General features: G+C 34.5%; 1 protein-coding gene across 1 annotated transcript in view; it reads left to right on the top strand.

The window, feature by feature from the left end:
• The window catches only part of SNX2 (sorting nexin 2), a 43,235-nt gene extending 27,822 nt beyond the window's left edge, over positions 1-15,413 (top strand). Inside the window, exons 8-15 of the mRNA XM_015564382.1 lie at positions 4,669-4,744; positions 5,654-5,767; positions 6,028-6,121; positions 7,410-7,615; positions 11,678-11,821; positions 13,219-13,299; positions 13,412-13,483; positions 14,826-15,413. Coding sequence (XP_015419868.1) covers positions 4,669-4,744; positions 5,654-5,767; positions 6,028-6,121; positions 7,410-7,615; positions 11,678-11,821; positions 13,219-13,299; positions 13,412-13,483; positions 14,826-14,876 — 838 coding nt within the window. The 3' untranslated portion in view covers positions 14,877-15,413. The remainder of the gene's footprint in view (positions 1-4,668; positions 4,745-5,653; positions 5,768-6,027; positions 6,122-7,409; positions 7,616-11,677; positions 11,822-13,218; positions 13,300-13,411; positions 13,484-14,825) is intronic.
• Positions 15,414-15,581: the final 168 nt, after the last annotated feature.

Below are 15,581 nucleotides of genomic sequence, written 5' to 3'. Positions count from 1 at the left end.
CCCCCCGTCACTCACAGATTAGGGCCGATATGGGAGTTGGGGCGCCGCACGCACCCTGTCACACTCAGGGCAGGGCCGATGAGGAGGTTATGGCTCTACCCCGGCACACACAGAGCAGGGCCGATCAGGGGGTTGGGGCACCGCAGCCTGTCACACACAGAGCCGCAGGGCAATCGGGGTTGGGGAGCTCCCCCCTATCAGGCACAGAGCAGGGCTGATCAGGGAGTTGGGGCGCCTTCCCCTGTCACAAACAGAGCAGGGCCGATAGGGAGGTTGTGGCCCCGCCCCCTGTCACACAGAGCCACAGGGCGATCAGGGGGTTTGGGCGCTGCCCCCTGTCACGCTGATCCCGGTGCCGGGAGGCCTCGTGGCTCCGCTGATCCCACTGCTGGGAAGCATGTTACCCTTTTACTTTATAGGGTAGAGGCCTGGTGCGTGGGTGGGGGCCAGCTGGTTTGACCTGAAGAGTGTCCTGGATCAGGGTGGGGGTCCCCACTGGGGTGCCTGGCCAGCCTGGGTGAGGGGATGTTGGCTGTTTGCAGCTGGTCACACACCCTTCAGGGTGGGGGTCCCCACCGAGGTGCCTGGCCAGTCTGGGTGAGGGGCTCTGAGGGCTGTTTTCAGGCTGGCGGGTGACTGAAGCTCCCAACCGTGCCTTTCTTTCTTTTTTTATTCTGGGCCAGCTTTAGCTCGGGGGCTTGGCTCCAGCTCTTAGGCCTCTGCTGCTGAAAGCAGGTTTCTGGCCTTTGTTTACCTTCTCTATTTGAAACAATGTTGTGTCCTGCTGGCTGAAGGCCGGGGTTTTGTTTAGCTTCTATATTTGTTACAATGTTGCTTAGAGTGCAGCTGAGAGGCCGGCAAGGCAGGCGGGGAAGCTTGGCTTCCTCCGTTACTGAAGCAAGCAAGCCTCCCTGTTCGCTTCCAGCTGCCTGGCTGCCGGCCGCCATCTTGGCTGGCAGTTAATTTGCATATTGCCCTGATTAGCCAATGGGAAGGGTAGTGGTTGTATGCTAATTACCATGTTTCTCTTTTATTAGATTGGCTGCTTTTTTTAATATATCAACAATCCTCCTCACTTTAATTCTGAATTGGTATATATTTACCAACATTAATTTTAAAATTAATTTTGTTCTTAATTTTAACATTATGTAAGCTTAATATTTTTGTTTTTAATGGTTATTTCCTCTTTACTTTCATGTAACGCTTAAGAAGAAAAATTTTACTATCTTTTTTTAGAATATCATTTTCTATAATCAATTCCTCAACAATGCTAGTATTTGATAGGTGAATAAAGGAAATCTATGGTCAGTTGAGTTTTGTTAACAAAACAGTTTATTTCCTGCAGTACTCCTCATAGCACCTAATATGCTGCTGTTCATTATAAATCTTAAAGAAAAGAATATGTTATGTAATATGAATTCACTTTGGAAAGCTATTTTAGAATATAAGTAGTAGTAGGTATTTTCATGTAGTTTTGAAATATTGGACTATTTCTTCAAGGTTGTGTACTAGATGTTTTGTCTTCCGTCTTCTTCATTTCACATACGTCTGAGTGCTAGCTTTTTACCAGTTGTTGTGTGCACTCAGATGAACAACTTATGCAAACTTCCTTAAGCCGTAAGCAGTCTAAACTATGAAATAACTTACTTTAATAGTACTGGATAGCCGAAACCGGTTTGGCTCAGTGGATAGAGCGTTGGCCTGCGGACTGAAGGGTCCCAGGTTCGATTCCGGTCAAGGGCATGTACCTGGGTTGCGGGCACATCCCCGGTGGGAGATGTGCAGGAGGCAGCTGATCGATGTTTCTCTCTCATCGATGTTTCTAGCTCTCTATCTCTTTCTGTCTCTCTCCCTTCCTCTCTGTGAAAAGTCAATAAAATATATTTAAAAAAAAAATAGTACTGGATAAATTCAGTATTAAAATTGTAAGTAAAATTGCAGTGGGAAAATACCAACATTTCTTACATTTACTGGATTAGTGTTCCTGCTGCATTTCTTTTTTGGCTTGATTATATAGACAGCAAATGCTATTTTAAGCCGCAGTGTAGATTGTCTTGCATATATCTACCAAATGCTCTATTTATATTATAAAGACTTCTTATGTGGCCTAATGACTTAAAATGAAGTTCAATATGGTATATATTTTACTTAAATACACATACAAAAAAACATGATAAAATAGTAATTTTAACCACTGTGTAGAATTTCACTTTAGAAAAAGTATTCTTTTTTTTTCCAGAAAGTTTTCCTTAGCATATTTTTTAATCTTGTAAAAAGGTAAAAACAATTACTGACTACGTTTATTCTGCAGAAATAGAATAACCATATATTAACTGTGAGGTAAAATATAATTGAAATATTTATGTAATCTTTAATCTGAGGAAAGAGCAATTTTTTAATGTTTTTTAATTTTTTTTTTTTTTTTATAGAGAAAGAGGAAGGGAGAGGGAGATAGAAACATTGATGATGGGTCGGCTGCCTCCTGCCCAACCCCTACTGGGGATCAAACTCACAATTGGGGCATGTGCCCTGACCAGGAATCAAGTCAGCAGCCTCTTAGTTCATGGGTCAAGGCTCAACCACTAAGCTATAACAACCAGCTGGGCAGGAAAGAGCAATTTTAAAAAAATAGGATTAGATCTGTAAGTAATCAAGAATCATCAATAGTGGGCCTTTTGGTAATTTATTATAGATGACAGGGAAATGTGGAGGGGGTTAGTACAGAAAATGTCTAAATTTGGGCTAATAGTGATTTAATAATGATGTTTCTCTTTACTTTTCATTTTTATTTTATGTAATTTCATATAAGGAAGGCATCCTATATAATAAAAGGGTAATATGAAAATTGACCCTAACAGCAAACTGACCAGAATGACCACTCAACCAGTCACTATGAGGTGCACTGACCACCTCTTGGTCCCTTTCCCCGGCTGGCAGGCTCCGATCACCTGATGGCAAACAAGGAACCAGGGGTGGGTGGCAGGGGATTCAGGTGGTGCCAGGCAAGGGCCCCTGCCCCACCAATTGCCCCACACACAGAGGGTAACTCTCAGCGGGAGTGGGGCTGGCAAGTTGGCGGGAACGGCCAACCTCTTGGTCCCTTCCCCCGGCCGTCAGGCTCCAATTGCCCGATGGTGAAAGGGGGACCGGGGGTGGGTGGCGGCTGGGGGGCGGAGCCGGCTCCGGGCAGCTGGGGAAGATGACCCAGATTGCAGGCCAGTCCTAGGGACTGTACCCACGCATGAATTTCATGCTCCGGGCCTCTAGTTTATCAATAATAGCAAAGCCTTTAAAGTAGAAATATTGAAGAAAATGTAGTTCTTGTCAAATAAGTACAAAAGCTGATTTTATACTTTAAATCTGCTGACAAGGAAATAATTTGGTAAACTATTCTCCATTTTGGAAGTACATACTAAAAAATATATACAGACAATCCTCGGATAACGTCTGACTCCATGTACATAATTTTGTTGTTATGTCGCCATCTCCCATTTACCTATATATATAAAAGCCTAAGTGAACATTACAGCTGAAGGACCTGAACGACTGGTCGACCAGTTGCTATGATGCACACTGACCACCATGGGGCAAACACTGAATGCAGGAGCTGCCCCCTGGTGGTCAGTGTGCTCCCACAGCAGGAGTGCTGCTCAGCCAGAAGCTGGGCTCATGGCTGGCAAGTGCAGCTGCTGCAGCGCTCCTTTCCTGCCTCCAGCAGCACTACCAAACGGTGGTGGCGGCAGTGTCAAGTGTAGCTAGCCAGGATAAGTGTCAGGGGCGCTGTGCCCGGCCCCAGCTGGGGATCCTCCCTGACTGCCTGCCACTTTGGCACTGCTACATCCCTCAGGGGGATGTTGGACTGCTGGGTTTCGGCCCTCGAGGGGTCCTGGATTGCATGAGGGTGCAGGCCAGGCTGAGGGACCCCACCTGTGCACGAATCCGTGCACCAAGCCTCTAGTTTGTAATAAAGAAAAAAAAGCTCTGTCATTCAATGTATTTACATACAGTATGTGTATTTTAAAAAAATATTTTATTGATTTTTTTTAGAGAGAGAGGAAGAGAGAGGGAGAGATAGAAACGTCAATGATGAGAGGAAATAATTGATTGGCTGCCTCCTGCACACCCCGAACTAGGGACTGAGCCCACAGCCATGTTTCCTTGATTGGAATCGAACCTGGGACCCTTCAGTCTGCAGACCAATGCTATATCCACTGAGCCAAACGAACTAGGGCAGGAAGGCCTACTCTTGCACGAATTTCGTGCATTGGGCCTCTATATATATATATATAGAGAGGTATTTGTATAGTGATGTGTTTCTTAGGACTCTGAAGTAATAATTGGGAGCATAGTAACTATTGAAAATTAAAATTATTTGATAAACTCATATATAGTTTTATACTTTGCAGTGAGAAGTTTGGTATATTACTTAACCTCTCTCCACTCCCACCTCATTCTTTGCTATATCTCTTTTAACATAAATTCAAATTTTCAAATGAACAAAAAACTTTTGAATCATTAAATTGCTCTATGATTTTAAATAGAGTGAGGCAGACTGACGTGAAAGGAGGTAGACTGAGGACATCTTTTTACCTATATTCTTTTGTTGAAATAAAATTTAAAATAAGGTGCTACTGATAAGTAAAGGAGCAATTTTATTCTTAAATCTAGGTATCTTCAAAGAACAGTAAAGCATCCCACTTTACTACAGGATCCTGATTTAAGGCAGTTCTTGGAAAGTTCAGAGGTATTCTATTTTAAAAATTTGTATATAAATGTTCTTAGTATTTATATTTTTCAGTGTAATAATTTATATAAGAATAGAGATGCTCAGTAAATAAGTGGATTAACAGATGAAATAAAGCATTAATTTTTTTTTTGCTTAGTGCTTTAATTAGCTTTACTCTAACTAAATTACTAGCAAAATGTCTTCTTTGCATGGATAAATATAAGATTATCAGTGCCAACCAGATTTAAAAGAATGACTTATATAGTCTAATTTTCAGTGTCCTAAATTGTTACTTAGGCATCGTACTGAAATAAATTTATTCAGAGCACATATTTAGAGATAGCTGTTGAATGTATTTATGTGTACATAATAATGTTCTGATTAAGGTTTTGAAATGCAAATTTGTAACTTGAAAGACCTTAAATTATAATAACCTTGCTGCTCTTTATATTTGAGTTGTTTGGCACAATTGCTACCTTTTAAGATCTTCTAAAAATATATTGAATCCCAGAATTTTTTAAAAATTAAAAATCATACAGTTTTAACTGGGCATAAAGAGATTTTTCTCAAGACTTTCTTCTTTTCTATGAACAGTTTATTTCTGTTAGCAAACAGGTGGCCAGTGTTAAGGTGCTTGGCAATTACTTAATATATTTTGACAAACATACTGTTGTTCCATCTAAATGTAAACGTGCAGAAGACAAACAAATGGAAAGTCTATTTTTTAAGTTTTCCTTTGAGAATGTACAAGTAGTATATTTGAGAAATTAGATCTCACTATTGAAATGTATGAGAGTGAAGAAAATACAACCTCCTTTTTATCTTCCTTTTGGGGGGGTAAAGAAGGGGGGACAATCCCTTTTGTGGCCAGTTAAACCTCCAGGCTTTTAACCGGTTTGTTTGCCCTTATTTGTCATTCAATTCCAGCTGCCTAGAGCAGTTAATACACAGGCTCTGAGTGGAGCAGGAATATTGAGGATGGTGAACAAGGCTGCCGACGCTGTCAACAAAATGACAATCAAGATGAATGAATCGGATGCAGTAAGAGCTGATTTTTCGACTTGAATAATGAGATGAATTAATGAGCCCAACAATTGCATTTTAAAGCTGTACAAGTAGAAAATAGGATATTAATTTGCTTATTGAGTTTAGTTCTCAGCAACATCAGTTGACTACTATGGTTACCCATGTTTAATTTGTTGCTTTAAAACAAGGAATGGTGTTTGCTATTGGTAACCTAATTTACAGTGGTTTGTTCTGGCTAAATTAGCTCCATTTTTCTTTTTTGTTGTTGTTGTTAGTGGTTTGAAGAAAAGCAGCAGCAATTTGAAAATCTGGATCAGCAACTTAGGAAACTTCATGCCAATGTTGAAGCCTTGGTCTGTCATAGAAAAGGTTTGTTTGCTTTATTATTTATCTGTTTAGCACCATGAGTTAGTTGATACATTTTATTTAAATTTTATTAGGATGAGTATTTTGAAGTTATTATGGAAGAGAGAAAAAAATAATTTAAGCGAATGTTTTTATATTTCAACTTTGTTATCTAATATATTTTTGTTCTATTTTAATTTAACTTCTAGTTTAGAAGTAGAAAAATATGGAGCTTATAAAATATGTTTTGAATTATGGATTAAAATTATTCACTTGATTAACTCTGTTAAATGTATTTATTATTCAATGAGTAAAGATGTCTTAGTAACTTATTATAAGAAATATGAGATTCAAAAATAGATATTTGAACTTTTTCTTTAAAATATTTGTTTTGTGCCTGCCTGTATTTTCTAGAAAACTGAAATATTTTCTTCATTTTTGAACCATTTTATTTAAAAATCTGGGTTTTTTTGTTAAAAATTTATAGAAAAGTTGAGTTACAAGTTTTAAATTTCATGGTTTTATTTTTAATTTTTAAAGAAGGCTTTTTGTGTTCAATTTCTAAAATTCTTGATAAGTAATTTAGTATGTGTCATTACCAGCAATACATTTTAATCAAATAATTACAGAAATCTAATTTTTGAAAGCAGTTTATAATAGCTTTTGCCATTTGTATATATCTTAGCAAATGGGCTTTCAGGTTCTTTTAGAGCACCTTATATAATGCAGAGCGACAGAGCAATTTTCAGCAATGCAATTGTTAGTCATTGACCAGCCTATAGACATCTATTTTTATTTGAAGTATCTAAAATGATCATGTTCAAAATCTCTAGAAATTCTTAAAAGTTCACTAAACACTATTGTACACAAAGAAAAAAAAGAATAAGATCTATGAGAATTGTATGTACAGTTGGCTAAATATTCTCATTCAGAATTACGGACATTGTTTTTTATGACAAATGTTTAAAGGTAAAGTAGTATAAATCAATTGTGTGTTCTCAATGCTTTTCATATTAAATATAAATATATTTATATATATACATTTTAAGGAATAGACAGAGTAAGCACTTCAGGAGAAAAGGGGGAGGCAGATTATTAAATTATTAAGCATAGTTCATATTCTGGGAAGATAGGCAGTGGTTCTTCTTAACTTTCAGTAGAGCTTTGAGCAGTTAGCATTTATGCTTTTATGTTAATTATTTTAAAATATTTGAGCAATTCGTGAATAGATAAAACTTAGAGAGAAGGTAAAAAATGCAATATTTTAAAACTTTACTAGTGAACATTAAAAGTGAATACTTTTCTATTTCAGAACTTTCAGCCAACACAGCTGCCTTTGCTAAAAGTGCTGCCATGTTAGGTAATTCTGAGGATCATACTGCTTTATCTAGAGCTTTATCTCAGCTTGCAGAGGTTGAGGAGAAGATAGACCAGTTACATCAAGAACAAGCTTTTGCTGACTTTTATATGTTTTCAGAACTACTTAGTGACTACATTCGTCTTATTGCTGCAGTGAAAGTAAGCCTTGTTTTGCAGTCTTCCTTGAATTCTCACTTCAGTGGTTTGCTTATAAAGGAATTTGGCATGTATTTAAGGGTGGAAATACTATAGTAGTACATCTAAAATGGCTTCACAATGATTATTCGTAGCTTAAATTTTTTTCTCTATGAGTTGGACAGTACAGTAGACAGAATTGATGTTTTTAAGAGGTCTGAGAAATGGCAAATAAAACGAATTTACATTTACTTACATATACACCTTTGGAACTAACTGGTAGCATTTGTTTGCTCATTGTAGCACACACTGAAACTACCCACTGGATTTTACTATCATTAGTAAAGCTATATTGACAAGGACAAAATCAGAATTTTTCCTCAAATATGTTTAATGGTGGCTTTAGCTTCAGTTATTTAGTGGCAATGTTTAAGGATGAACAGTCTTCAATTTCTGAATAGTTGAAAAATAATCCAGTTAACTAATAAAAATCAATGTTCTACAGTTATCTCCAATTTTCAAACAATTAAACTAAATATTATTTATCTTACGTTTCAGAAGATACTTTACGATCTTGTTTTTGGATTGGTATTGTGAACATTAGTTATCATGGAATGGGGAACTGAGAATTTACCTTTTAACTTGTTCCTTGCTTTCTAATGCAAAATTTTTCAGCTGATGTCTGTGATTAAATTAGTATTCATCTATAGTCAAACAGTAATACATTGTACATTTATTGATGATTAAGTTCTAAAGGTCATGGTGACAGTTTACTAAAAGGTTCTTAGCTTTCTTAAGAATGGTGCTTTCTTAGGTTTGGTAAAATTACCAATTTTGCTTAAATTTACTCTTAGATGTACTCTATATTCCTGGTGGTTAATTTTTTCTTTTCAGTTATTTAAAGATGTTAATATAGATAGCAGTTATCAGAGTATACTTTATATATAGGTAACTTGAGATATACAGAAATCCAGTTTGTAGATAATGGCTCCTTTTTATATTTCACCTCTCACCTCATTCCAGAGCTCCCACTAGCATGAGAGCTGTTGTAAAAAAGTATAACATATGTAAAAAGATCTGTGGGTACAAAAGGGAAGCTGGGCAGTGTCTGTGAGGAGGGACCCGCAGAGAAGAGCTAACGTGGGGAAAAAAATACTGCCTGGCAGGGATGGCCTATCTGTGTAATCGATGTTAATCCCTCAAAAAGAGCTTGCCTCATACTGCTTACATCTTGCTGTATTTTTACGTTTTGTGGAATTACAGATATATGCATGTTTCCTACAGTATGTTCTACAGAACACCGACACCAAAATATATACCACAATAAACTGAGTTTGGGAAATAATGTATACAATATTCCTGTCTTGTACACTCAGAGTGCATGTAAAAAGCTCAGAAATACCTAGTATTAAAAAATTAAATATTTAACTTTATTTAATCTAGAGACTTCCAATTCATATGAACAGTAATCATTTTCCATTGAATATATTTTTACATATATGAAACACTTTTTGGGAAATATGAATTAGTGATTCATTGACTAAAAGAGTTAAAGAGCTATGGTCAAGTTATACCTTGAAGTAAACTAAGCTCTTTCAGATTGGTTTTCTAATGAAACCTAGCACAGGTCAACCACTCCAAGGAGTTGAGAAATTACAGAAGAGGGTGACAGGGAATATTTGTGGTCTTTATTTTTTTTAATTTATTTTAAACTAATTTATTTGTATTTGAATAAAAAATACATGCCCATAATAATTCTAATAGACCAAAAAAGTAAATTTCTTTTCTACCTAAGACCTCTAGTTTTTCTTCCCTCAATCAAATGCTCTTAGATTCTTGTGTATTTTTACAGAATTAGCTATGCATATATATGAAGCTAATTTATTTTCTTGATTTTTTGTCTCTCTCATTCTCTCCCTCCATTTCTTTCTTCGTCCGTAAAAAATGAGCATACTCTATGCACAGTTCTTTGCCTGCTTTTTTCACTTACCCTGTTTTAGAGAAGTCTCTATGTCAGCATGTTACATTTTTAATGGTAGCATAGTATTCCATTATATAGCATATAGGTGTACCTTGAATTATTTAACTAACCCAATAATAAATTAAGTATTTTGATAATAACTGTTTGGGCATAAAATTCTTAGAAGTAGAATTAGTTGGCCAAAGGGTATATGCATTTCATTAATTAGTGCCATATTACTATCTGAAGAGGTTATACTTCTTTGTACTCTCATCAACATTTATATCCTTCTCCCACCCAGTAATAAAGGTATTTTTTGTATACATTTTGATTTCTTTAGTTAGTGTGAATTTAAGCATCTTTACAAATGATAAACCATTGCATTTCTTTCTTTATATATAATAAAATCTTATTTCTAATAGCTATTTAATATTCCTTAGCCTTTTGTTTTATCTATACTAAGACTACTTTTCTGATGATAATTTTGAAACTAGGGAATTAGAATATAGAGCCAAAATGGAAGCTAAGAACATCAGAAATTGGTGCCCAAAAGAAAGATAAATTGTACATATTCAAAATATTGCATAGGACTGGCCTCATATTCCAGGGAACTCTAGTTTTTCTCTTTTGTACAGTACAGCATCTCTGACATCTAAGACATTATATTTTGACTAGTACTGTTACCAAGCATTTATGAAGTGGTAAACCTTCTGCATGCATTCTTATGTATTCTCCCTCTGTGAACCACAGAGTAGGGTTAGGGATTGAGGGTGGTAATGGGTATCATTTTTAGCATTAGAACTCTTTAGTAAGAATTCTTACAGGACATCCAAATTTATAAAATTATATATATTAAATATTAATAAATATTAAAATGTATTATATATTTAAAAATCAATAGATGGGTTCCCCAAGGAGTTTAAAAGCTTCATTGTTTGGTGGTAACTAATCAGCTTCCTTTCAGGACACCAGGAAGCTGGGCAGCATATTTTCAGGTTTACTGAATTAGAATATGGTATTAATTAATAAAAATTGTGCATCAGATTTCATGGTGGGCCAGGAAAACTCAACTGCAACCTTGTCCAACCTAGACGAGCTTGCATGCAAATGTCTATCATAAATATTTGGGGGGGATGGAGGTTTAGAGTGGATCATCAGTGTAAATCTATCCTTCTTATGGAGGAGGCTATAGAGTGGATTATCTTGACATAAAAAGATAAACATTGTTATGACTGAACTAGAGGCCCGATGCACAAAATCGTGCAAGAGTAGGCCTGCTGCCTTGTGGCCCCATCCCCCGCCCACTAATTGTTCTGGAAGGTCGTTCCACCATCTGGTCTAATTAGCATATTAGCTCTTTATTATATAGGATTGCTCTTTAAGATAGCATTTTAAGAAGAGCAAGTATGGTTCTGGATCTTTTGTTTTTTAGTGTTACAAGGGTAGAAAAACAAATGGAGAAAAAGTTTTAATTCTTATACAGTTAAGACTAATTTTTTCCCCCTGAAATAACCTGACTTTAGTAGTTTTACCTTTCCCATAACTCCTACATCTATTGTAGCTTTTAGAATTCTTTCTGTGTCTTTAACTTTTTCTATTTTAATTATGATATGTCCTAGTGTGGCCTCTTTGGGTCCATCTTGTTTGGGACTCTGTACTTCCTGGACTTAGATGTCTTTTTCCTTCACCAGGTTAGGAAAGTTTTCAGTCATTATTTCTTCAGCTAGGTTCTCAATCCCTTTCTCTTTCTCTTCTTCTGGTTCTCCTATGACCTGCATGTTGTTATGCTTCATGTTGTCCCAAAGTCCCTTAAAACTATCCTCTGCTCTGATTGGGTGTTTTTTTCCTGCCTTGTCTTCTAAATCACTGATTCGACCCTCTGCTTCAGCAATGCTGACTGTTTGTTTATTCTGAACTCTTATATTTTTATCCAGTCACAGGGATTTCTGTTTTTAAGCAAGTGACTATGGAAATTTATATATTCTTTTTATTTATTTTCAGTACTTCAGTATATTAGAATAAAATTTAAATACTGGGTTTTATTGCTTTTAGTATTACAGCACTTCTAGTATAAAAGTATTTTAATGTTAACTGTCACTTAATAGTATTATGTCATTCACTTATAGGGTGTGTTTGACCATCGAATGAAGTGCTGGCAGAAATGGGAAGATGCTCAAATTACTTTGCTCAAAAAACGTGAAACTGAGGCAAAAATGATGGTTGCTAACAAACCAGATAAAATTCAGCAAGCTAAAAATGAAATAAGAGAGGTGATTAATACAGAATGCTTTATTTATCTCTTTACTAAAATTTTCCGTGAATCATTCATATATGCATAATTTTTTTTCTGAACCATTCTACACCTAGCTATTTTTCTGTAATTTTATGAACTGTGTTATATTTTAATTACCTTAACATTTTGATTTTTACTAAAATCTTCAGAGCCCTTTTTTTACATTCACATGATCATGGAATGAATAAAGAAACACAAGGAAAAGATTTACATTTATATTTAATTTTTCATTTCAGATAATTACCTACTTTGTATCTAAAAATAGATTTAGAGGTGGATTTGTCCCTCATTCAGTTGTACAGGCAACATTATCCCCCATATATATGTATTATATATGGTATTTTAATAAATTTGTAGAAGTTTATTATAATTTATACACTTTTTTTGCCATGCTTCAATAAGGAAATTGAAGAGGTAGGACAACCTTTATATTACTCAAAGTAAATGTACCTGCTCTTGGAAGAGTATGTACCAGTGTTTTGGTTACATAGTGGGAAAATATCATTTCATAGCTTAAGTCTTCAGTCATTTTATTTTAGCTGTTTCATTCACTATCACATTTTATTACTGCTATACTGATTTTAATGTTTATCAGTAGACCATAATTCTCAAATTTTTTTTAATCTGGACATTTTACTATTACAAAAATGTTTTTTAAATGTTTGTCATACAATTTTCCTAATTTAAAGTATTTCCATGGGCATATAAATTGTGATAAACATGTAGTCTTAAAATTAGCATAATGTAGTTGATATATTTTGAAATAATTGATGATATAAAAAACATGAGAAAATTAAAATCTAACATTGCTAAATTATTTGATAGTGAATTTTTTTTAAATATATTTTTATTGATTTTTTACAGAGAGGAAGGGAGAGGGATGGAGAGTTAGAAACATTGATGAGAGAGAAACATCGATCAGCTGCCTCCTGCACGCTCCCTACTGGGGATGTGCCCGCAACCAAGGTACATGCCCTTGACTGGAACCGAACCCGGGACCCTTCAGTCCACAGGCCGATGCTCTATCCACTGAGCCAAACCGGTTAGGGCGATAGCGAATTTTATACTTAGAATTATTTCATAACATTGTAGTTATAGTTAATTCAGCAATGGATATTGTAATTCAGTAAGTCCTAAAATATCCTGGTTTTGAGTAAATCTGACAATGAAATATTTTAATGGAAATTAAGCTAATATGCATCTCTACTACTGGAAAGTTAGGTATAAATTTGAATGATGCTCAACTGGGCTTTGCCAATATTGAGCTTTCTCAGGATTTTCAGGTATTACATTAAATTGAGTGATCATGACAGCTAGTTCTGTAATTTTTTTCCAGAACAAAATAATTGTGCATTTTTGGTTTTTTTTTATTAGTGGGAGGCAAAAGTACAACAAGGAGAAAGAGATTTTGAACAGATCTCTAAAACAATTCGAAAAGAAGTAGGAAGATTTGAGGCAAGTATAATAATTTTACACTTTTCTTAATGCCATATTTGCTGCAACTGTATGATAAAATCAAATTTAGTTTTATACTAATGGACCTTTTTCATGTATTATACTTTAACAGAAAGAACGAGTGAAAGATTTTAAAACTGTTATTATCAAGTACTTAGAATCATTAGTACAAACACAACAACAGGTAAGCCAATTTTTTTATAACAAACTTTTTCTAGAATTTATTTTTGGTATACTTTTCATTTTAAAGATGGTAATCAATGAAAGGAGCTTTTAAACTTAAAGAGGAATAAGAAATCAAGTAGAGAAAATGAATAACAGCAAAGAAAAAAATGGTAGCTAAAGTAATTGGAAACTCTCGGCTCCTTTTTGCCTCTACTCTTCCTAACCACTAGCTGAGATATACTTTTTTCAATTTTAGGCTATGAAAAATATACTGAGCTACTTTTCCCTTTTCTTATCTTCCTAATTTTATTTTCCTATTCATCGTACCTGTTTGAGTAAATTCTTATTATAAGTTCTTCTCTTCCATGAAAGACAGAACTTAAACTAAAAATAATATTCTTTAGATTTTAAAAAATACTGTTTTGATTTTTGTTTTATTTTATGTGGTTGGTGGTGATTGTATGCCACAAGTAGTGGTATTTGTCTCCTTAACTGCAGAGACAATGGTATTCATGTTAGATTAAATCAAAGACTTTGACAAAATAATAGCAGAGGTGGTTTTTTTTCTGTTTTTATATAAATTTGAATAATAGATCAAATTATTTAATGTCTGCGTAGAAGGGTTTCTTTCTCCAGTTAAATATTTGGATTAGAAGCCTGCCTATATAATTTTTTTAATTAGGTGATAACATTGTATCTTCAAAATATGTATTTTCATTTTAAATACTTAATTCATAAAATGAGATTTTTTAAATATGATAATAAATAGGTTATGTAAGTTTGTTTTTAAAGGAATTATTTTAAATGTAACTTTAGTTTTTACTTCAACCTATTCTCTGGAGTATCCAGGAAAGACTGGCAGCTAATTCTTCCCAGGCTATTTTCCCATTCTTGTTCAGTCTTTTTCTCTTTCCTTTCTTCTCATTCTTTTTGGCTAGCAATAATATAACATATGAATATTCTCTGATATAGATGTTATCATTTTATATGGGAAAAGCTCATTATAGTTTTATTATTTAAGGTAATCTGTTTTATACTATTAATCTGTTTTTATTTACAGTTTTGCATAAAATAAAAATATCTTGTTTTGGATATTTTTAAAATTATATTGATTACATAAAAAAACAAATTAGCCAGAAGTAATTAATAAGTTAAATAATTCATACATGAATTATATTGATAAACTTCAGATAATGGAATTAAAATGATTTTAAGAACCAGACTTTAGTAAAATGTTAATCACTGCTAGCTATTTGTATAGGGTTTTTTTAATGCTTTACAAGATATATGCATATAAATGACAAAAAGGTAATGAGACTATCTTTTATCTTCTTTTATATTCTTTTATCTATTATTCTCAGCTGATAAAATACTGGGAGGCATTCCTACCTGAAGCCAAAGCCATTGCCTAGCAGGAAGATTGCTCCTGTTAAGATCTTGGAAGTTTGTTCCAGTTATGCTGATTCCACAGTGAAATCATTTAAAACCATCTAAATAAACCACTATATATTTTATGAATTACATGTGGTTTATATATATATGTGTGTGTGTGTGTGTGTATATATATGTGTGTGTGTGTATATATATATACATATACACATATATGTGTGGGTGTGTATATATATATATACATATATATATACACACATACACACACAGTCTGACATTTTATTACAAGCTGCATGTCCTGACCCTCTGAATTAACTGGACTGTGGCATGACATTCTGCAGTACTTTGCTGAATTGAACACTATTGTGTCTTAAATACTTGCACTAAAAAGTGCACTTCAAGGTCAGAAATTTTACAAAATTTTTTCTTTATATGTTCCATAGTGTGTTCACCCTCTTTATGAAGTGAATTATCAATGCATTGATTATTGTTCATTTATACATTCCTGTACAGAAATTATGATATTGTGATTACAGTAATAAAATGATATTCCTTGTGAAGTATTAGTAACAAATTATTTGGGTATATAAACATATTAGGGATACTTTAAAAGCATTTTTAATAGGAAGAAACTTTTCCTTCTAGAGATACAGATATAGATATACATATACATATACATATACATATACATATACATATACACACATGCTAGAGGCCTGGTGCCCACA

This window comes from Myotis davidii, unplaced genomic scaffold (assembly GCF_000327345.1).
Source record: "Myotis davidii unplaced genomic scaffold, ASM32734v1 scaffold159, whole genome shotgun sequence".
NCBI classification, from domain to species: Eukaryota; Metazoa; Chordata; class Mammalia; order Chiroptera; family Vespertilionidae; genus Myotis; species Myotis davidii.
This window is presented reverse-complemented; position numbering and strand designations above follow the sequence as displayed.